The sequence below is a fragment of the Pinus tabuliformis genome, chromosome 4_1 (assembly GCF_031772625.1).
Source record: "Pinus tabuliformis cultivar Carrire ecotype Pingquan chromosome 4_1, CPIR1, whole genome shotgun sequence".
NCBI lineage: Eukaryota > Viridiplantae > Streptophyta > Pinopsida > Pinales > Pinaceae > Pinus > Pinus tabuliformis.
In genome coordinates, this window is record NC_142303.1 from 78,913,920 (window position 1) to 78,939,187 (window position 25,268).

Sequence of the window (25,268 nt, forward strand, 5' to 3'; positions counted from 1 at the left end):
TCAATACATGAACATGAGATCATTGTGATCAATTCTCCTAAAAATAAAGAACAGAAACAAACTGAGAATATATAAAGTGAAAAAGATGGAGGTTGATGTGGAGAATAATAAGAAAACATCCAAAAATATTTCTTCTCACAAGGATAAAGAGGCATTGGAGCAACATACAAAGAGTATTAGATCTCCAATCATTCAAACATATACCAAAACTTCAATGACACCTATATCCAATAATATTCCTTGGGACTCTTTTTTGTTTAAACCTGTTTCTAAACGAGAAACAATTTCTAATATTGTTCCTTCTCTAACATAGTACTACGCCTTACCAGGTTGAAACTAAAATATACAGGAGACTGAACTCTGATAACCCTAATCGCTGCACTCCTCTGACCCTCCGAACTCGCGCCGTCGGGCTCCTTCTGACGGCCTTCAATGGCTTCGCCTGTAGGAGGGGTGGGATCCTCCCCCCCTCCTTTCACAACTCCAGCCTCTGACATTGACCAGCATGCAATTCCTCTGACCCCTTCTGGCGCTTTCCCTGAAACAGATCAGGGAGGACAAAGGACGAACGACAAAGTGATTCACTCAGCACAAAGCAATGCAGATGACAAAGAAAAAGATGAGCAACAAAAAGCCTCTTTGTCACAGCCAAAGGTGACCTCGGCTACCTGCATCCCGAAGGCTGCAGAACGAATCAAAGTTGATCTTCCAAGTCATCGCATTAACGGTGAGATCTAGTACATGCAGGATCATGCGCTAATAGGAAAGTTTCTTGGATTTTGGCCTACTGAAAAGGTGCTGCAGGGATGGATAGCTTCAAAATGGAAGCCCAAAGGACAGGTTACCCTACAGCTTGGACCGAAAGGCTTCTTCACAGCCATTTTCCATTGTGTGGAGGACAAATCGCGCATATTCGAAGGCGGCCCGTATTTCTTTAACTCTTCAGGACTTTATCTCACGGAATGGAAGCCAAGGTTCAACCCTGACAAAGAAGATTTCAGTTGGGCTCCAGTATGGATACGTATGTATTCCCTCCCAGTGGAATATTGGAAAGAAGACACGCTAGCAGATATTGGCAACAAACTAGGGACCTTCATCAAAGTTGCTGAGGAAACAAAAACCCGCAAATATACCTCGTATGTCAGGATCTGTGTCCAGATGCACCTGACCAAAGCTCTAGCCGACTCGGTAAGTCTCTTTCACGATGATTTTGAATGGACCCAACCTTTAGATTACGAGCATATCCCCTTTCGCTGCCGTAAATGCCATGAACACGGCCATCTCTTCCGAGATTGTCCTCTGAACTCGCAGTCCAAATCTTCAACCAATGAATCCAATAAAGACTCGGAAGGATTCACTAAAGTTCCAAACCGCCGTAGGCATGCCAAGAAAAACCAGGCAGTCCCTGACAGCTCCATCAAAACAGATACCCAGAACAGATTCATTTTGCTTTCTTCTCCTGATCCTCAGGATAAACCAAGCTCTGAACCTCAGGAGAACACCTCCTTGCCCTCATCCTCCCATACTCCCTCTGCTCCCATGCAGTCCTCCGTTCCAATCACTTATTGCCCTTCAACCAATCCTCTTTCAGATAATAAAATGGTTTCTGACCTCGGCCTTTTCCCCTCTTCCCAGGGGAAATATGTTATAGATTTCAACCAGCAGCCCTCGGCCATGGATCTAGATGCAGCTCTTGCTCTCAGTCTATAGGACGCCGCAGATGTGGAAGACCAGAGTTCCCCTATCATCATGGAGGAAGATCCGGAGCATGTCAGCCTAGATGGTCTAGATATCTTCAAACTTGAAACGGCTTGCAAACAGAAAGAATATAACTCAATACCCCCTTGGCAAATCGACAGGCTTGAAGGAGTCTTAACCAAAGCGCAGCACAACAAAAGTCTTGGTATACAAGCAGGAAGCCCTTGGGACGGAAAAAAATTTCTCAAAGAAACTAAGAAAAGGGGGCGCAAGATAGACCTTCAAAGGACTATCATAGTAGGAGAAATACTTATGGAATCAGGGCGATTCCCTAAGTTGACAAAGTTCTATAAACCCAAACCCCATTGTCCATGAAGCTCATCTCCTGGAATGTGAGAGGACTCAATAGCCCCTCAAAACACCGTATGATAAAAAACCTGATTCAACAAGAAAAATCGTCAATAGTTTTTCTTCAAGAAACAAAAAGCAACAACACTGCTATAGAAAGAATTCGTAACAAGATCTGGGCAGGTAGCTGCTCAGTTTCAGTCGATGCCTCTGGGGCTTCAGGCGGATTAGCCATTTTGTGGAATCTGCAGATTCTTACTCTATATGATTTTCATGCCACCCATCACCTCATCCAAGCGTCATTCCATCTCATTGGCACTAACATCCATGGGCATCTCTCAAATGTGTATTTTCCGCAGACTCTTCAGCAAAAACTAGATCTTCTGGAAACTCTTACTATTCTCAATGAAAACAGGCAGTTCCCCCTCTGGATCGGTGGCGGCGACTTCAACATCATAAAATCAATGGAGGAGAAAAAAGGAGGCAGAATCAGGTTAGAAAGTGACAGCAATGGCCTCATAGAATTCATTCATAACAATCAACTCATGGATATTCCAACCTCCAATGGAGTCTTTACTTCGACCAATAAGCGCAGGGGCATACATCATATAGCCTCCAGGCTCGATAGGTTCCTCATTTCAAATAATGCAATACATCTGGTAGGGGACTTCCATGCTTCTATCATACCCCAAGGAGGATCCGATCATTGGCCAATAATGCTACAATGGTCTCGGCCGGGCACTGGAAGTAATAGACCTTTCAGATTTGAAGCCTTCTGGCTCACAAATCCCAACTTCAAGACAGTGGTAAGTGAAGCATGGCAATCTTTCATCCCTCCAAAGGGTGCCAAAATGTATCAATTCCAACAAAAGTTGAAAAATTTAAAACAAGTCCTCAAAGTCTGGAATCGTACACAATTTGGCAACATCCAGGAGAATCGCAAGAGGCTGGAACAGCAAATGAACGCGCTTCAACAAACTCTCATCCTGGAAGGTAGGACAGAGGAGCAGACACATCAGGAGCAGATCCTCTGGAATCAAATTGAAGCCCACAGGCAACAAGAGGAAATCCTCTTGCATAAAAAATCTAGAATTAGGTGGCTCAAGGAGGGGGAGAAGAATAACAAATTCTTCCATAAAACTGCCATCCAAAGGCGAATGTACAATAACATTGCATTCATAAACAATCAACAAGGGGCAAGATTAGAAACACACGAAGATATGGAGAAGGAGTTCAAAGATTACTTTCAGGATATTCTCAGGGAGCTCACAGGTAACAGAGATCAGGAAATTAGAGCTATCACGCAGCACATTCCAAGAATCATAACAGAGGACCACAATAACAAACTGCTCCAGTCCACTTCACTCAGGGAGGTTGAAGAAGCAATGGCCCAACTTAAAGACGGTAAGGCACCTGGGCCTGACGGTTTCATGACCAATTTCTTTCATGAGTTTTGGGAGCTCATCAAGACAGAGGTATGGGAACTAGTGGAGGAATCAAGAATTATGCACTGGATTCTTCCTTCCCTCAATGCAACCTTCTTAGCGTTGGTACCTAAAGGTGAAGAACCAAATAAGCCTAATAAATACCGACCAATAGCGCTATGCAATGTCATCTATAAGCTCATCTCAAAAGTAATAGCGAACAGGCTCAAACCTCTCCTTCCTCTACTCATTTCTCCAGAGCAGACGGGTTATGTAGAAGGGCGGCAGATCATGGACGGTATAATTCTATCGAATGAGGTTATTCACTCTCTAAAGCTTCTAAAAAAACCAGGTATGATTCTAAAGCTAGATCTCTCTAAAGCCTTTGATAAACTCAGTTGGAATTACATTCACAAGATGTTATTAGCTTTTGGTTTCAATTCAACTTGGACCAGATGGATTATGAATCTAATTTCCTCTCCTAGTATCTCTGTCTTGCTGAATGGTTCCCCTTCTTCGCCCTTCCGCCCCTCCCGTGGTATCAGGCAGGGGGATCCCCTTTCCCCATTCCTCTTTGTCCTAATGGCAGAAGGGCTCAGTAGACTGCTCAAATCCGTTGTCTCCACCCAGGCTTTAAAAGGAATTTCCCTCCATGGTCTTAATCCTCTTTCCCATCAACAGTTTGTAGACGACACAATGTTATTTGGTCATCCATCCTCTCAAGAGGCCTCTGTTTTCAAATCCCTACTCTCCCTCTTCTCTGACGCCTCTGGCACCTCTATCAATGCTTCTAAATCTCAGCTCTTCTTTTTCAACACTCCCCCTTCTACTCAAAGGAATATTGCTCGAATTCTGGGGTTCACTATTGCCAAGCTTCCATCAAAGTACCTGGGGGATCCTCTAGCTGATTCTGCCATCAAGCATGCTTCTTGGAGGACTCTCCTAGACAAATTAGAATCAAGGCTTTTGTCTTGGACTTTTCGCTTTCTAAGCATGGCTGGAAAACTTGTCTTGATCAAATCAGTTCTCCAGGCAATGCCTTTGTACCTTTTTTCCATCATGGCAGCACCAAAATGGGTCCTTAAAGCAATCCGCAACCTTCAACGCAACTTCCTATGGGGCTCCTCAGGCCTGAACAGAAAATCGGCTCTTGTCAACTGGAAAGAAGTATGCAAAATCAAATCTGAAGGTGGCCTGGGCTTAAGGGATCCTCTCCAAAGCAACAATACAATGGGAGCTCGAATATGGTGGAATTGGATCTCCAAGCCACATTCACCATGGGCAAGACTCTGGCAAGAAAAATATGCCCCAGGCAACCAATGGAATGATCTTATCAGAATCAGCACAACAACCCAAGGGTCTCTAATATAGAATGCTGCAAAGCTCCACAACACTTTCATTCAAGAGCATAGTTTTTGGGAAATTCACTCAGGCACAACGGCAAGGTTCTGGGAGGATTCATGGCAACAACTCCTGAAACTGGCAACTTTATTCCAAAAGCCACTATGGAAAACTCACATGCAGCAGGCGAACCTCACATTTGTTCATCAATTCTGGCAACAGCCCACGCACCATGACTTCCAAATCTGGAAACCCGCTAGCCTCTGGCAGATTGATTGGCAAGGAGAAACGCACACTGACATAGATCAAGAACTCAATTACAGAAGAATTCGATACTCCAACCAACAGGACAAACTAAGATGGGGACATACGCCCAAAGGAACATTCACCACCAAAGAAGCATACCAATTGCGCTACTCAGCTATCCAGACAGACAAGGACCAAATATGGGAAAAAGTCTGGCAACCAGGAGTATGGCCTAAAGTCTCCACTTTTTTATGGCTTTTAAGTAAAAGGCGCATACTCACTTGGGACAACCTGCAAAAGCGTGGATTCATTGGCCCATCAAGATGCCCAAATTGCAATCTCCACTCTGAAACCATCAGACACTTAATGGAAACATGTCCGCTAGCTACGCAACTTTGGGAGAGAATTGAAAAATGCAACAGGAGATCGGAAGCTCGGATGGAGGACGTTACAGAAACCATAAGGAAATGGACTAAGAACCCTTTTAAAAGCCAGCTTCTTAACTCTCTTTGGAGTCTAATACCAGGCTTTCTTTATTGGATTCTCTGGAAGGAAAGAAACTACAGAATCTTCAACAACACCTGCCAGCCAATAGAAGCTTTGTGGCTCCTCCTAAAACAAAATCTTCAAGAAACTCTAGCCATCAGAACCTGGTATGATACAGATCTGCCAGAATCTCCGTAGGAATGTATCATTCTGAAAGACTGGAATCTGGACCTCTCCTTTTTAGCCCATGTTAAGGCCTGTCCTCCAACAAGCACAGCCTCTCCGCTATCCTGGTCCCCTCCTGCAATTAACTCTTACAAGTTGAATTTTGATGGGGCAGCCAAAGGTAATCTTGGGCCGACGGGATTTGGAGGAATTTTCAGAAGCCATACGGGAGCTATATTGCATATCTATTATGGATTGATTGGCAAAGACACTAACAATGCAGTTGATTTGGAATGGATTTGGAAAGGGATCTGCATTGCAGAACAAAAGCACTTCTTCCCTCTAGAGGTCAAAGGAGACTCATCCATCCTTATAGTCGTAGCCAACAGAATACAAGCAGGTACTACAGCAGTCAAAATAGCATCCAGCTGGAGACTGATCAGTAGATTGGAATCACTGGAGGAAAAGCTAAGAAATCCCCAAATCATAACCTTCCAGCATGTTAGAAGAACAACAAATCAAGTCGCAGACAGATTGGCCAACCAGGGCACAACTCAGCAACTTCCCTACTTCTCAGGATCTCTTGAAATGGCAGCCGATGAACAACTCAAACAGGATTGCACTTCTTTGGTACAGAAAGATCTCTCTCTCCCATATGTGAGTGTTCAATTGGTATGATGGTATGAAGGTGGCGCTTCACATGGGCAGGTGTCAGCCCATGCATGCCACGAGTTACCTTGCAGGACGAGTGAGCTGGTCTCACGCAGGGTTATTAATGCGGTTCTTTTACTCCTCCATCTGCCTCCTCGTAAATTGTGCAATGGCACTTCAAAATCTTTGCGCTCCCGCGGCCTCCTCGCATTCCTCTACGGTCTCTTGGCATTCCTCTGCAGCCTCTTCGTATTCCTTTGTAGCCTCTTCCCACTCCTCGGTGGTGCTGTTGGTAGCTCAGGGGCATTCACTCTCAGTGCCCAATTCCATCTCTATTTCAGGCTCGAGAGTGTTTCATAGGCAATGCGTTCAAGTTCAAAGGGATCACGTTCTGGTTAGTCACTCCCCTCCATGTATTTTCACACTTGGTAATCCTCTGTATATTGCAATGCCAAGAGAGCGTCCTAGAATTGGAAGCAGACGTGTACGTGCCACCACTCAGAGGTCTGCCCCCATCTCCCCCTCTTCCTCGGTCGAGTTGGCACCTAAGAAAAACCGCCCTCATGTTACTAGAGCTGGAAGAGGCAGAGGTCATGGGCATGGAAGGATGGTTGAATGTGAGCATGCGGTGCATCCAACAGTCCATTATCGTATCCCCTGCACTCTTGCCAATTCCACTTTCTTAGTTTCTGTTACTATAGAAAATTGTGAAAATCTCAGCGGCCAGGCAGCAGCACATCCGGCAATTCCACCAGAACAAGGGATAGTGCCTCCAATTGATATTCAATGCCCGGTCATGGGAAGCTCCTCCTTGGCGACTCAAGCTGCCCCTGCTGGTCCAAGCGAGCCTGCTTAGGGAGTCCCAACCAGCTCGGTGGTCCTCCGCTCAGACTCGGAAGAATCTTTTCAATTTGGATGCAGGGTAGTGGAGGAACCCTACACTACAGATGATGACTAATCTTGTATGGCATTCTGCTCTCGACAGCCTAAGAAGTAGGCACATTACTCTGTTTTTGAAACTCGCAATTCTGCCTGTGATAGGTCATAGTATGTGTCTATATGTCTCTGTGTCGATTGTTTGGGTCTGTATGTCTGAAAGTCCTTGTTTAGCGCTGTACAGCAGCGCAATGGTTATTTGTCTCAGCTTGTCCCTATTTCGCAATGTTTCGAGTCTTAGGAGAAGATGCAACAGAAGGAAGTCCACCAATTTTGGAATGTGTTCATCTGGGCTAATTGTCAATCTCATGGCAAGATTTTCAAGGCTACGGCCTTGCTATAACTTTTTGAATCTTTTTGTATAATAATAGAAGTAGACAGATTGAGAAAAAAAAAAACATAGTACTACTTTAATTCTAAGACCAAGTCAGTAGTGAGAAAAACCAAGAAGGGAAATTTTGATTCTCTAGAAATTGTTTTAGAATATAGTTGGCACGTCCAAGGTGATGAAAATGAAAAGGCCAAAGAATATTCATAGGCCTTAGGTTCTTTTTTAAACTATAACTAATTGTTCGGTCTAATTTTTGGTACTTTTAATACCCCATATTGTCCTCTATTTTTGACCAACTTTACCTCGAACCTACTCACCATTTTCATACCATTTCCAAGAACATAAATTTTAGCATCCTTGTGTATCTATGAGGTAATTTATATTTAAAGCATGTTTTTTATGATTTCCTCTTAGTAGGGTTGAAATAATCGATTCTTTGTGTACTCTAATTTTTTGGATTGACTCTAATAGATTTTTAGACCATGTTCCTACTCATTTGGTACCCGTGTTCCTACTTATCCTATACCCGTGTTCCTACTTATCGAGTACTTGTGCACCTGCGTTCATCTGTTACTCATGCACTTGCCTTCATCTGGTACGTATGCTCATCTGGTAGTCATGCACCTGCCTTCATCTGGTACCTATGCTCATCTGGTACTCATGTACCTATGTTTTCCTGGTACTTTCGTTCATCTGGCACTGATATCATCCATCTTGTACCGACTCTGTTCATCCAGTACCAACGTTCATCCTACACTGGCTGTGTTCATCTGGTATGTTGAGCTAATTTGTGGACCTAAATTAACACAATTATTTCTTATCAATCCGGGTTGTTTATGCTTTGAGGCAAGTTCACTATATGTGAAGATCAGATGTAATCAAACCTTGAAAGATAAGTTATTCAAAAGCTAAAAGTAATACATTCTATAACTCTAATTCAATCAGCTTAAAAAGAGAAAAACATTGAAAGGGTTCTTGACCTCAAGAAGTCCACCTTCACCTCAATTATCACTTAATGAATCAAAGATTGAAACCAAAAGCTTAAGATGGATAAATTATTAATGAAAGAAGATCTTAACTTAAGAGACACATAAGGTATTCCATCATAATTCATTCATTTCAATATCAAAATCTCAATGAAAAACTACTTGCATGCAAACAAAAGAAACTAGTTTTGATTCATCATTTTAGCAGAAGGGATGCCCAACTTGAACACCTGTTTTTCCAAATCAATAAAGTGATGAATAAGCTATTAACTAATGAAATCAATCACTATGCATAAACCATAAAGAAAACTGAAATAAAGCTTTGAAAAAGTAGTGCTACAATCAACCAGATTACAAGGAAATGAAACTAGTTAACAAGGAAGTGTACTTAGCTTGGAATGGGGGCCCTCCACCCTTGCCTTGCACACTTTGAGAGGTGATATCAGAAGCTTAAATTCAGTCACACATCCATAGCATTTAACAACAAAATAATAATAACACAAGTCTTCAAATTAACTCCTCAATCCAAAGATGTCACAACATAAAAGTATATCACAAAATCAATACATAAGCCATCAAAGTTTTGGCTTTAAATAAGAATTCTGATGAAAAAACTGATCTATATTCACTCAAAAAAACCCATCTACTCTCATCCACCTATCTAAGTCAAATTCATTACTCCCATCCCAAGAAAGATGACCATTCCTATGAAATCTCAAAACTGTCCTATTTCTATGGGATTCCTGAATGACTAGTCATGGTTGACTAGCACCAAATGGGCCTAATAAAGCTTGTTCTGTTCGAACTAAGCATTGCTGGCTTAGTCCTAGTTCCCAAGCTGTTCATCCATGCATTCCATTCGTGCCCAAGTTTCTTCCAACCACATCAACCATAGAGCTAATACGGGAATTTCTGAATCTGCCAATTTTGCACTAAAAACCAATTTTTCATAAAAACTTTAGAAATTGAACAATTAAAATTAAATACCTGAATGGATATCAAATATACATCAAAATGGGATAAATGAAGGGAAAATGGATGGAAAATAGATGGATAAGTAAGTTTCTTTGAGCAAAAATAAGACCAAAACTAAGGCCCAACATCTCTCCCTTGCTTATCATCAAGCATGTCCCCATGCTTGCTTGCTCGTCTTTGACCTCCGTCTCTCTGTAGTAGATGTTGTACCTGTAGATGCTTCCTATCGTGCTGCCCTAACCAAACAATCCAGTCCTGTGTCATGTCTCTCCCTAAACAAAGCTGCTTTGACCTTTTGTTTTTCATACTTTTCCTGCCACATGTTCTTTTCCTTTAGCCATTTAAATGCTTGCTTAGAAAGTAGATCATTTTTCCTTTTCAGCCTCCCCAATTCTTCATTTAATTTTTCATTTTCCTTAACCAATTTAGCATTATCTTTCTTATTTGCCTTGTTTTCTTCTTTTAATTGTTTCTCCAAGATTTTGCTAATTTCCAATTGGTCAATTAAATCCCTGATTCTTCCCAAATTGATTTCTCTCTCAAAATCTTGTGTTGTTTTCATTAGTGATGTTGCTGCTGCATCATGATATGAAGAATCCTTATCAAATACCTCTTGTGCAATATCATTTTCTTCTTGCTGTCTTGGGGAATATGTTTCTACTTCCTTTTCTAAATCAATGGGACTTTTATTCCTAAATCTTCTAGGAATAGACATAACAGATGTTTCATTTTCTTGCATGGCCATGCTATTCTGTTGTTTGGCTCTTGTTCTAGGATACAAGGGTGAGTTCATCAATCCTCTATTTTCCTACTCTGTTTTATCCTGTACCTCATTAACCTGTTCAATGAATTGATTTTTAGACATGAATTCTCGCCACACTATGCCCTGTGATCTCACCTGATACTCAACTAGGATTTTAATTAATCCTTGGTGGTAAATCTGTCCTGCTTTAGGCCTGTGTTCATGTTTGACTATTTCAATCATTCTCAAAAGGCTCCTATATAGGAAATAAGGCAAGTTAATCCTATCCTCCCCTTTTATATGCTGCAGAAGTCTGACATGATACAAGTGGGCCACGCTATATCCTCTATCACAGGTCAAAAACTTTTGGATAACCAAAACCAACTCACCCCATGGTTCATTAAACCATTCCCTGGGTATCCCTTTTGTTCTATCAAATGTCCCTTTCTGGTTCTTCTCAATAAAGAAAGTCCAAGCTTTCTCCTTGAAGTGCAGGCCTTTGTAATACTTCTCACCTATCATGGGTAGATCTAAAGCTTGGGAAAGATATTCTTGGGTTACATGAATAATGACATCTCCCACCCGTGTCTGGTCTTGACTGAAATAGTTTATAAAATCCCTGGTTATTTGTTCAGAGTGGCCATCAAATTTTTGTAGGAAACTTATCATCCCCGCCTGGTAAAGTTTTTCTATAGTTTCCTTCCCCTAGCTCTCTATCTGAAATTTTGGCTCTACTCTGACTGACATTGCTTCTGTAAACCAATGAATGAATTCCTCTGTTGTTACTAATTTCATTTTGACACAAAAAAGATATAATTATTTGTTTGTTTTCAAAATGAAATTTTGAAAGCGAAGAAGCTTACCTTCCTCCTCTCAATCAACTTAATTCTGATCTCTCCTTGAATCTGTTCTTTATAACAACACTTTTTTAGTTCCCTGTTTAATACACCTGTATACCCTTGTTAATATGCTGCTCTCTGTTTTTTTTTTTGAAACAAAAATACATATATAAACAATATCCATATATGCTCCTGGCCTTATTTCATTGCCAAAATTCAAACCATTGTTTTAATGTGTATATTCAACCAGGAAAACTGAGTAGTGCGCATGCATATGGCTCTCGGCCTCATCAAAAAACATTCAAGATGCTCTCGCCCTAACCAAAAATATTTGAAAAAACGCTTTCGACTGATCACAAAATTTGGAAAATATGCATACGGCCTCATCATAAAAACAATTACCAAAAAAAAATACGCTCGTTTGCATCAAAAATATGGGCAAGAAGGCACTCGGCCTTAGCATGGCAGATTGAGGACTATACACATACGCTCGGCCTCACAAAAACAAGTGATAAAATAAAAACACGGCACATTTGGCTCAGCAATCAAATCTTCTTTTAGCAAATCAAAATTTCACATGCATTATCCATTCAATCCTTAAGCATTTCAATCCCTTGTTTTTGGTGCAAACAAAACAACAGTGCGCAGCAAGGGGTATGGACGCATGCCGGTTCATAACAGTTGACTGTTTGTTTTGATGTTTGAACCGGCGCGCAATCAAAACAATGTATGGCAATACACAAGCGCAGTGCGCAGTTTATAACATTCACATTTTAATACCCACTCACCGCCATTCAATATAACATGCCATAACAACTAAGTTTCGTGCCTCCTCTGTGTATTGTTTCCATTGTTAACATGGCATACCATAAAAATTCCTTATAACAATGTCAAATCCTAAACGTGTTAACCATGCATGCATTGTCATTTAAGGGAAGCGTGATCCACTAGCAGTGCATACCAAGATTCACACAGCAAATCAACGGATTTGAGGCTATGGTTTCGGCTTACCTGTTATCAACGAGCGCTTTGAGGGATATTCGGTGCTCCAAATCCTTGTTTCAACTTCTGCAATTGACTGGTGGCAGGGACAAAGCAATCGTAACCATTAATTCAGATAGTTCATGACCTTGACTCACTATATGCCGAGCTTTAAACAACTAGTGCCTTACCTGATTAAATCCCAAAAATTTGCTATCTTTGAACGTGAAACCCGGGATGATTTCCTTTTCTAAATCCGCCGCAACTCAATTCACTCTTCTTTTTTACTATGCTGCGGCCTCAAACACCATTGCTCTGAGCTATTTGGCAATGAAGATTATGGTTTAAACAGTGCAAGAGCTCAGTCGGTTCGTGACCGTTTCAGGGTTGTACTGCGCTTTGTGTCCATTGGTGTTTGCAATGCGTGGTTTACATGGCTGTCCTGTTTGACCAGTCGCCCGACTGTGTTATGAGGATGGCTGAATCATTGTTTTCATACGCATGACCCCTGTGCAGTATACTGTCCAATGACCATGAGTTGCCATGCCACCGTGTTAAGCTCGTACTTGTGTGCTGGCTGGTAGTTGTTTGGGGTTAACGTTTTATTTATTACGGTTGTTTTACCATTATGCCCACCGTCATGCACTTGCAATGATATATAACCATTGCTTGTTTTGCAATGATTCGCATGCAATGATATTTCAACCTCCCCGCCGTAACATTTCAATTGTTGTTTTATATGCGCCGTCCACCATTTATATCATACCATTGTGTTATGAACCTTCACTTATAACTGTATCATATACCATATGTTGTGCACCACTTATCATATGCGCGTTGGGTGATATAAATAATTTGAGCGCATTCACACATTTTGTTTTGAGCTATGGTATATGTTGTATGATATAACTTTTGATTTCCATATAGCGCATGGGTTTTATTTGATTTGTATAACATAACTTTATAATTTTAAAATGACCATTTGGGTAATATTTAAAATTATCACCATCACTAATGCTTTGAGTTGTATGTGGAGGTTGAAGGTTGTCCCAGTTTGGTCTTTCTAAGCTCGTAAAGAAAAATACTTTAGGAGTAATAGGGAATATGTATGGAAATGAAAGGGAATAGGGTTATGAGGTATAAGAGTATGGAAATGAAAGGGAATAGGGTTATGATGTATAAGGGTTATAGGAATATAGGATATGAATGATAATGAATATCCTGAGGTACTAATTTCAACTTAACAAAAACTAAAAATTTCTAAGAAAAATTTGAATTTTTAAAGCACAAAATGACTATACATATACTCCCCTTGATGATGGCTGTACAAGTGAGATGAAATCAATTGATCAGATGTTGTAGATGGATCAAAATGTAAACTTTATTGCTGCTCCTTGTTCTTCATGTTCTGGTTCTTGAATTGTTAATCAGGTCCCTCTGTAATGATTCTTTGTTTCAGGTCCCTTTCACTGCTTACAAAATATGCACATGTTGTGTTGACATTGGCAGGTCTTTCAGGTCCCTTGGCAATGATTTGTTATGTCAGGTCCCTCTGTTGACAATACAAGTTTTGTCTATGCTTCAACGTTCCAGCTAAAGAGCTTATGTTTGCAACTTCAGTTGTCCAGTTAAAGAGCGAATGCAAGTCTCCCCCTTGTTGAAGATATGACTGGTCCTCAAGTCATTTGGTGGTGGAGAGTGCCTGCATTAAATGTATATGAGAACAATAGAACAAGTATAAGGAATTCATAGAGTCCAAGTTGCCTTGGTTTTCCCCTATGAATTCGTGCTTGCAAAGTGCCAGTTGCCTGGTTTTCACTTGCAAACAATTTATTTGTTTTTTATTATTATTATATATATATATATATATATATTTTATTCAACTACTAGACTGGAAGATGGCTGATCCTGTGCCATGAGTTCCAGTTCTGTATCTTCGATCAGTTGTTTCATAAATGCTTCTTTACTGATAGGCCTATTGTAAACTTTGAGCCTATGTCCATTCACTATAAATGAGGTGGAATCCTGGTCGATTATCTTGATCCTGACTACTCCATTGTCAAAGATTTCGTCAATTTCGTATGGGCCTAGCCAGTGTGTTGTGAACTTCGCTTTGAAGTCTTTGAATTTGGAGTCGAAAAGCAATGCCCAGTCTCCCTTATGAAATGTCTTTGTTTTGATATATCTGTCGTGCCACTTCATTCTTTGTTGTTGCACTAATGTAGTATGTTCCATGGCTTGCTGACGATGCTTATCTAACTGATTCAGTTCCATGATCTGCTGCTGTTGTGCTTCTGTCAAGTCGAGTCCTAGTTCAGCTGCTAGTCTGTATGTATGTATCTGAAACTCTATAGGCAGTAGGGCCTCTTTCCCATATACTAACTGGTATGGACTGAAACCAGTTGTAGTTTTCCATGTGATCCTGTAGGCCCATAGTGCATCTTTTAATTTTTCAGACCAGTCTTTTATGTTCACCTGTATTGTTTTTGTCATGATATTTTATAGGACTTTATTCGTTGATTCAACCTGACCATTTGCTTGTGGATGATATGGTGTAGATTTCCTGTGTTTGATCTTGTATTTCTCCGTTAGATCCCGTACCAGCTTTGATGTAAACTGTGTGCCTTGATCTGTTACAATTTGTCTAGGTACTCCATATCTGACAAAGATTTCTTCAAAAAGAAAGGTGACCACTGTATCTTCTATTGCTCTGTTTACTGATTTTTCTTCTGCCCATTTGGTTACATAATCTGTACATACTAAGATGTACCTCTTCCCATTTGATGGTGGATTGATAGGTCCAACAAAGTCAAGTGCCCACTGCTCAAATGGTTCTATGAGAACCTGTGGCTTCAGCGGCATTTCATCCGATGTTATTGGTCGCCCTATTCTCTGGCAGCTGTCACATTGCTTGACATATTTCTTAGAATCTTTGAAGATGGATGGCCAGTAATAGCCCAGTTGCAGCACCTTATATGCTGTTCGTTTATCTGCAAAATGGCCACCACATGGTTCATCGTGACATGCTCTTAGAATGTCTAATATTTCGTCTTCCCGTACACATTTTCTAATTATCAAGTCTGAACCAGTATAAAATAAATCACCATTTACCCAACTATATCTAGAGCTTGCTCTAACAATTTTGTATTTTTGCTTTTTAGTGAATTGAGCTGGAAACCTTCCAGAAGATAAATAGTTTGCAATGCCTGCAAACCATGGTGTTTTGACTGTGATGGAAAACAGATGTTCATCTGGAAAGTTATCTGCAACTGGATTTGGATCGTTGGGTGAGTGTATGTGGGACAGAAAGTCAGCCACTTGATTTTCTTTGCCTGGCCAATCTTGTATTGTGATATTAAATTCTTGCAATAACAGTAACCATCTTGTTATTCATCCATTGGTGATGGGTTTATTCATCAAGTATTTGATTGCTGAATGATCAGTATGAATGAAAACTTGATATCCTGTTATATAGTGCCGGAATTTATTTACTGCATGTATAACGGCTAACATTTCTTTTTCGGTGACTGTGTAGTTCATTTCTGCAGGTGTTAGATTCTTGCTTATAAAGTATATTTCATAAGTGAACAAGTTCTCTTTTTGTCCAAGAGAGGCACCTATCGCGGTATCGGATGCATCAGTTGATATATGAAATGGTAAAGACCAGTTGGGCCCACAAAGAATGGGGGAAACTGACAATTTCTCTTTCAGAATTTGAAATGCATTTTGACAATCATTTGTCCATTGAAATTCGATATCTTTTGCTAATAGTTTGAACAGAGGTTGTGCTATTTTACTAAATTTTTCAATGAATCGTCTATAATAGCCTGCATAGCCTAGGAAACTTCTTACCTCTTTCTGTGTTGTAGGAGGCATTAAGTTTACTAGGACTTGGATTTTTGTTGGATCCACCTTTATTCCTGAAGCAGAAATGTGGTGTCCCAGAACTATTCCTTCTGTCAACATCATATAGCATTTCTCATTGCTTAATGACAAATTTGTTTCAATGCATCGTTTCAAAACTTTCTCAAGGTTGTTTAAGCAATCATTGTATGTATTTCCGTAAACTGTGAAGTCATCCATATAGACTTCTACACATTCATGAATTAGATCAACAAATATTGCAAGTACTGCTCGTTGGAAAGTTGCAGGTGCATTGCATAGACCAAATGGCAAAACATTATATGCATATGTTCCCCATGGGCAAGTAAATGTTGTCTTGTCTTGGTCTTCTGTTGCTATTCTTATCTGGTTGTATCCGCCAAACCCATCTAAGAAGGAGAAAAATTTCTTCCCAGCTAATGAGTCTAACACTTGATCAATGAATGGTAGAGGAAAATGATCCTTTAGTGTAGCTTTGTTTAGTTCCCGACAGTCCACACATACCTTCCACTTTCCATTTTTCTTTGGTACAATAACCAGTGGAGAAACCCATTGACTATCTGAAATAGGATAGATGAATCCAACTTTTAACAATTTTTGCAGTTCTTCTTTCACTATTTCCTTCATCATGGGATTCATTCGTCTTTGAGGTTGTCTTACAGGTTTAAGTTGATCATCTGTATAGATGTGGTGGATACATGTGCTAGGATGGATTCCTTGCATATCAGTATAATCCCAGGGAAAAGCTTTTGAATATTTATGTAATAATGCAATTACCTCTTGCTCTTGTGTTGATTGCAATTCGTTTCCAATGTTTAGATGTTTTCCAGGATGAACCTCAATTGTTTTGATTGTTGGCTTGGAGATTGTGTTTACAGGAAAGATGTCTATAAAAGATTTCTGCAAAGTTTGAATTGTACAAGTTTCCTGAAAGCATTGATTCAAAAGGTTACTTGCAGCTTCATATTGAACTTTTCTAAGCTGCTCTGAAATACTTGGTTCTGAAATGAAAAGATCCATTAAGTCTTCATTCTCTTCTTCTTCTCTAAAATCAAAGAATTGATTTATACTTAAAACTGATTTTGTTTGTTGTTTTTCTTGAGTTTCAAGTACTGATTCTAAAGAAGTTGATTGTGCAGGTGAATAAAGAGTTATGTGTTTCCTTTCATCTCCATGTGAAATAATCATGCTTCCAGATCTGCATCCTATGAAGGCATCAATGGTAGCTAACCATGGTCTGCCTAAGATTAGAGGATGTCCTCCCAAGTTTGTCTTTGGTTGCAAGATCAGGAATTCAACAGGATAATCCCATGAATCCAAAGAGACCATGATATCTTCTAATATTCCTTCAGGAACAACTTTAGATCTATCTGCTAGTTCCAAGATTGTAGAAGTTGATCTAATGTTGTTTAAATGCAAAGTTTTCATTGTCTCCATTGTCATTACATTTATAGCTGCTCCAAAGTCTATTAATGTATTTGGTACTGAGAAATTATTTATTGATATAGTAACCATTGGGATACCAGGATCAATATATTTCTCTACTATAGTTTGTGTAGACATGAGGCTTGCTAATTTACCAATGAGTTGGATTGTAGTAGGATCCTTTTTCTTTTTCTCTGATTTCCGAATGCACAATTCCTTTATTGTTTTAGCATATATTGGTATTTCTTTAATTTCCTTCAACAAAGGAATTTTTACATAAGAATTTTTTAACTCATCTAAGATATCAAATTCAGGAAGGATTGTTTTGTTTTGTTGTTCCACTAACCTCTCAGGATAAGGTGGTGTTTGTGTTGTAATATTTGTTCCTTTCTGATTTTCTATCTCAGTTTGTGATGTTTCAGGTGATTCTCCTTGTTTAGTTGGTTCTTCTATGATTGGAGGAGAATCCTTTTTAAGCACTTTTCCAGACCTTATATAGACATCATTAAGAGGAAGAATCGAATATGTAGGAAAACATGCTGCTTCCTCTACAGTGTATGCAGATTTTTCCACCTTATTATTTGGATTGGCCATTGGTTGGGCTGGTAGTTGAGTTGGTCTGGGTTGATTTGTGGGTAGCTGTAACTGTTGTGGTTGGGTCAACAACGATGGTGGATTCTGCTGTGGAAATGGGATGGATTGAGGATATGTAGAATGTTGTTGTTGAAAGGGTATGGATTGTGGATATTGTGGATATGCAAATGGTTGTTGGTATTGTTGCTGGTATTGTTGTTGATACTGTTGAGGTGGCTGGTTTCCATAACCATATCCTCTCCAATCTTGTGTAGGTTGTTGTGAATATTGTTGTGGAGGCCAATCTTGCCATGGCATTGGAGGGGTCCAAGGATTGTGAGGTGGATAGGGATAATTTTGTTGAGGGAATTGCTGCTGATTTTGTTGAGGCATCCTAGGTTGCCATGGTCTTCGTGGTGCTACATAATAGAGACCTTCTATCCCTGGCACTTCTTCCATTGAGTTCATTTGTAATTATTTCAATCTTAAACAATTCTTTGTGGAATGATTTTCCGTACAAAGACCACAAACCTGAATACTATCCAAAGGACATTCTCTCAAGGGATGTTTCTTTTTACATTTGGAACAAAAGATTGCTAGAGCTTGTTCTTGTTCTTCTTTCTTCTTGTTTGCCTTTAGCACATCTACTTGTGTCCCTAATGTACTCAAGAGATCTGTTTTGAAATTTTCCAATAAGCTTCCTATTTCAGCTCTTGTTATCCCTCCTGCAGCTGACTTTGCTGCTTTTGAACTTACTTCCCTTCTTCCGGTTTTTGATCTTCCTCTAGAATATTTTTGACATAACTCAACAATTTCATCGAATGGTAAGTTTGAAATGTCTCCTTTACCCATCACATTCAAAATGTCAAGGTATTCATCCCTTACACCTTTGAGAAAGATCGTGCGAACGGTTTCTTGATTTAGAGAGTGTTGTTTAGATTTCTGTAGATTATATGCAAATCTTTCCAAATATTCTTCTAAACTTTCATCTTCTTGTTGTGTCATTCTGAAAACATCTTCCTTTGAATCTCTAGATCTACAATAAGCTTGATATTTCTTAAGGAAGACAGATCTCATATCATCCCAAGAAGCTATTGTTTGTTCTCCTAAACCCATAAACCATTTCAAAGCTACTGCTTTTAATGTTGCAGGGAAAAGACGAAGTTTATGAACGTCATCAGTATATCCATATGTTTTACATAGAATATCAAATTCAAACATAAATGCATCAGGATCTTCTGTGGACATTCCATAAAAGTTTGGGAATACAGAAGGTGGAATATTTTTCATTTTTACTTCTTCTCCTAATATTGCACTTGTGTCTACTATTGGAAAACCAAAATTAGTTTCTTGATCATTTCCATCTTCTTGTCTTTTCCGATCATTTTCTAGCTTCCTATCATTTTCTTGTTTTTCCTCCTCTTCTCTTTTTCTTCTCCATTCTCTTTGTTGTCTTTCATATTCAGCCCTCTGTTGTTCAGGAGTGAAAATAATGGATCCATGTCCCTCTTCTGCCATTGATTGATTTGTTTCAATTTCAAGTGGAATTTCAGGTTGTTGGAAGATAGGAGGATTTATGGATGGAAAGACAGGTTGTTTTCCTTTAATAATTTCTTTTTGTTTTCTGGAAGTGGAGATTTTTTTTTTTTTTTTGCTTCCCAAGCTAACAAAGTTTGCCCTTCAATCAAGGTTAATCTTTGTCCAGTTCTTTGTTTTTCTGCCAACTCCTCAATTATTGGATTACCAGTAACTGGGGTGTGTGATGATCCTACTTCTACTTGTGGGGGGTTTTTGATAAATCTACCTTGAGGATCTCTATATATAGGCATAAAGAAACATAACTAAAAAGGAATGTAACTAATGTTTTTGTTGTTTTGAAATTTATCTTTCTATTGACTATGCCGATATTTGCCTCCCCGGCAACGGCGCCAAAATGTTGAGCTAATTTGTGGACCTAAATTAACAGAATTATTTCTTATCAATCCAGGTTGTTTATGCTTTGAGGCAAGTTCACTATATGTGAAGATCAGATGTAATCAAACCTTTAAAGATAAGTTATTCAAAAGCTAAAAATAATACATTCTATAACTCTAATTCAATCAACTTAAAAAGAGAAAAACATTGAAAGGGTTCTTGACCTCAAGAAGTCCACCTTCACCTCAATTATCACTTAATGAATCAGAGATTGAAACCAAAAGCTTAAGATGGATAAATTATTAATGAAAGAAGCTCTTAACTTAAGAGACACATAAGGTATTCCATCATAATTCATTCATCTCAATGAAAAACTACTTGCATGCAAACAAAAGAAACTAGTATTGATTCATCATTTTAGCAGAAGGGATGCCCAACTTGCACACTTGTTTTTCCAGCTCAATAAAGTGATGAATAAGCTATTAACTAATTAAATCAATCACTATGCATAAATCATAAAGCAAACTGAAATAAAGCTTTGAAAAACTAGTGCTACAATCAACCAGATTACAAGGAAATGAAACTAGTTAACAAGGAAGTGTACTTAGCTTGGAATGGGGGCCCTCCACCCTTGCCTTGCACACTTTAAGAGGTGATATCAGAAGCTTAAATTCAATCACATATCCATAGCATTGAACAGAAAAATAATAATAACACAAGTCTTCAAATTAACTCCTCAATCCAAAGATGTCACAACATAAAAGTATATCACAAAATCAATACATAAGCCATCAAAGTTTTGGCTTTAAATAAGAAGTCTCATGAAAACACTGATCTATATTCACTCAAACAAACCCATCTACTCTCATCCACCTATCTAAGTCGAATTCATTACTCCCATCCCAAGAAAGATGACCATTCCTATGAAATCTCAAAACTGCCCTATTTCTATGGGATTCCTGAATGACTAGTCATGGTTGACTAGCACCAAATGGGCCTAATAAAGCTTGTTCTGTTTGAAATAAGCATTGCTAGCTTAGTCCTAGTTCCCACACTGTTCATCCATGCATTCCATTCGTGCCCAAGTGTCCTGCAACCACATCAACCATAGAGCTATTACGGGAATTTCTGAATCTGCCAATTTTGCACTAAAAAACAAATTTTCATAAAAACTTTAGAAATTGAAAAATTAAAATTAAATACCTAAATGGATATCAAATATACATCAAAATGGGATAAATGAAGGGAAAATGGATGGAAAATAGATGGATAAGTAAGTTTCTTTGAGCAAAAATAAGACCAAAACTAAGGCCCAACATGGTAACAGACCCAAATCTTTAGCTTCGATAGTTCAAGCGAGATACCTTCGATGAGACTGAGGGAAATAATTGTCAAATTCCTTAACTTTTTATGGAAAATCGAGATACGCTTCATCACTCATGCACTGTGTGTCATGAGGATGAAGCCAAATATGTAAAGGAAAGCGAAATGTAATATTTTTATGATGATTTGATGATATCTTTTAAGAATTGTATGTAACGGACATTCCTCTATAATTGAAGGCTCATAGATGATAGGTGTTAGTTAGATAGAGAGTTTCAGTTAATTTACAGAGATAGTAAGATAAATAGAGAGACTGAGATATAGAGGTGTAAACATTACTGTTATGCTGGAGATTTGATTTTTTAATCCTTTATTTTGAAATCAATGATATAAGTAGCAATTGATGAATTTGATGTGTTAGTAGATCCCTTAGTTCTGTAAATCCTTCCAACTTCCCTTGGTAGCTCGACAAGGGCCCACTGAAGCCATCAAGGCAAGTTTTTATTACAGTTTTTGTGAATTTAGTTTGGTTATGTGTGAAGAGTGACTTAGCGTTATAATTCAATTTCAAATTATTTGATATGATTCCATTTTTTTATTATATGCAAGTAATTTGTTTGATACTGTGTGATATAAGAATGGAGATGTTAGTTTCTGAGTGATAATTCTTTGGTTTTATGAATGCAAACTTTATTTCTCAGGATATATGTTTAATTATTGGTTTCTATTTTGAAGAACAGGAAGAGTTAAGACAAGATATCTCACCATTCACCTACATGTGATGTTAAGTGAAGACTCTTTTCATACCTAACATTTCTTGTATAATAGTGTATAGCTTCCTCCATAACTAGTTAAATTAGGAAAGATTGCTTTTCTTGATTGCAGTGAGTTGATTTTAATAAGTTGCTATAGGAAAAAAAAGTTGAATCCATCTTTTTATTTCATGAGCTTGTAAATGGACAGAATTGTTACTTGAGAAAGAACCTTTAGATTAAATGCTTGTTAAGATTTCATTTACGGGTTTTTCTTTCTGATCTTTAATTTGTGTGAGGAAGTTAGATTGAAACTTGTAAAATGTAATATTGGTTTTGAATGCTTATTATCTAGGCTATACTAATCAAACATAGGAACTTATTTGTTATTGGAACATATAGTGTATCATCTTCGTTGATTACGAATCCCTGGTTGATAATTTAATTTATGCCGATATATCACTCATAAAATTGCCCCAACATTTTTGGCATTGTTGTCAAGGAGCTGTAAATGGTAATAGGTAATGACTTTTTTTATTTTTATTTTTATTTATTTTATTATTATTATTATTTATGGTTTTTGAGTGATATTGAGGATGACCTAAGGATGGAGAGAAGATGGTAAGACGTGAGTGAAGATCCACACATCCACTATGGTTGGGTTTCTCCAAATTTAAGTTGTCCTCTCTTTTGGTAAGTAGTTAAAATTTGATGTTTTCATTTCATGAGAAGAATTAGAGATAGAAAAGGTAGGTTTGTTTCATAAAAAATCCCAGAAAACCTATATGGTCACAAAATTGTTAATCCAAATAATTCTGCTAATCGTTATGCAAGGAAAAATCTAAAGGAGAAAATTCCGGTGGGAGTAGTAGAGGAGACATCAATAAAGAAGCTTGGAGCATAAGCAAAGACAATGGTAGAGGAAGTTCAGACTATAGGGAGGACAAAACCTTTGAACATTACAGATAACCCAATGTATGAACCACCATCTTTTGAAGGAGAGACATCTCCTACTTCCACAAATTCCAAATTGTGGGAAGAAATAACGGAAGGAGAAGGAGGAAGAGTACAAAATAAAGAAAACAATGAACCCAAGAATGAACTAGAAACATTTGGATTTCCAATTCTTGATATTACTAGGAATGGCACCATGAAGAACATTCCTTCGTCATCATTACGTCACTTCAACAATATGTCATCCAAAGATCCTGATTCATTTCTATTAGAATTTGATATAATGTGTAGAAGTTATAATTATACATATAATGCTCAAAAAATAAAACTTTTTCTAGCCACCTTAAAAAACACAACATTAATATGGTTCATGAGTCTAGGGGAACACACCATTAAATCTTGGGATGATATGAAAGAAATATTTCTCCAGAAATACCAGGATTACTGTAGGCCTCAGGATGCCGAGAATGGCATCTTTAATATGCAGCAGACTAAAGAAGAAAGCCTAGAAGATTACTTAGAAAGGTCCTTTACAACTACCAAAAAACCAAGGAAGTTTCTCTCGACCTAGCCAAAGTTAGAACCATTTTTCTAAAATGAGTATGGGATGACTGCATGGAAGTACTTAATCTCATGAGCTTTGGCAATGTTTATAAAAAATCATTCACTAAAATTGCTAAATACTGCAAGAAGTACTCCCATAGTCAATCTAAAGCTGGGAAAAGTTCAAGAGAACTTACAAGTCAAGTTGGAAAACCCAGTGTAGCTGGTGTAACTAGAATAGAATTGGGAAATCTAGTGGAAAATGTCAAGATTGATATCCTTAGTACAATTAGTAACCAGCTATATACCCTTAAAAGTAAGAGGAAACAAGAAGAGGAAAACATTGCTTTAGCTATCTTTTGTCCTCATTGTAGGAAGAAGCGTCCTGAAAAAGAATGACCTTTTAGTGCCCTAGAGCTCTGTGGAATTTGCATGGATAAACACCCAACTAATGGATGCCCTTCATTAACTGGGTTACAAGGCATATATAAAGGGGGGACAAAACCACAAGATCCACCTTATCCCCCAAGGAGACCCTGGAGGAAACAAAACCCCTAAATGTTGCATGACCCTTCCATGCAGTTTACACAACCACAGTGGGCCCCTAAAATGTCTTACCCCCAATGGGGGCCTCAACCATCACAAGGACATGCTTGGAAACAAGGTTGGATGGGGACTCCCTATGGGAATATTCCTCCACAACCATACCAAACATATTCTTACCCAATCAACACAAAATATCCTCCAAATATTTCTCATCTATTGCCAGGGTTTAACCCACCCCTATTACCTTCATTTCCTAGAAAAACCTACCTAGAACCCAAGTTCACAACAACCTGCTATTCCCATGAATCCAAGTCAACAACAACTGCCTATGAATTCAAGTCCACAACAACTCTTCCCATGAATCTGAATCGACAACAAATGCCACCAAATTCAAATCCTCCTTGAACTACTCAATTACCTGCATAGCCCATTCCAAACCCTAATAATAGTTCATCTAAACGTGTACAGAATATGGAGTTGCAAACTGTCCCTGCCTAAACTATCAATTTAGTTCAAATCATTGAAATTCAACTAAGATCTGGGAAGGTCTTAAATAAAATAGGACCTACAGCTATCATTCAAGAAGAACAACCAACAGAATCACCCCTTGAAGACAAGGACATACGTAGCCATGAGGAATATTCTCCTCCTAATGAAGAGGAAACCCCTCCCTCAGCACCAACCAATTCTACCATACAACCTAAACAATCTCGGGGAGGTTAGTCAAGCACCCTATCCAAAGAGATTTCTTGTCAAAAGACCTGGGGTCTCGCTAGGATATGATTTAGAGGTTGAATTTCGAAATATTTGTGTAAAGATACCCTTCCTTCAAGCTATCAAATATATTCCTATCTATGCCAAGATTGTAAGGGATATTTGCATTAAAAATCCAAGAAGAAAAAGGAAGAACCCCCTATTATAAAGGTAGTTTGCCAATTGTCAGAAACCATGTTAGATATGCCTTCTAAATACACTGATCCTAGGAATCAAGTAGTGACCATATAGATTAATGGTATATCTTTACCAAACACTCTTGTTGACCTACGTGCAACAATAAATTTCAAAACTATGCATATTATGCAAAAGCTAAAGTTAGAAGGTTTGAGGCTAACCCAAACCTTATTGAAGTTAGTAGACAAATCCATCCTTAAACCTACAGGAAGCCTGGATGACATAACAATTTTACTAGCTTCCTGGAATATAGTGT

General features: G+C 38.6%; 1 protein-coding gene across 1 annotated transcript; it reads left to right on the top strand.

Moving 5' to 3' along the window:
* Positions 1-2,762: 2,762 nt before the first annotated feature.
* LOC149174266 (uncharacterized) lies at positions 2,763-7,215 on the top strand. The gene is made up of 2 exons (XM_089420787.1): positions 2,763-3,822; positions 6,701-7,215. Exons 1-2 carry the CDS (start codon positions 2,763-2,765, stop codon positions 7,213-7,215), a joined length of 1,575 nt encoding a protein of 524 aa, XP_089276913.1.
* The last annotated feature ends 18,053 nt before the right edge of the window (positions 7,216-25,268 follow it).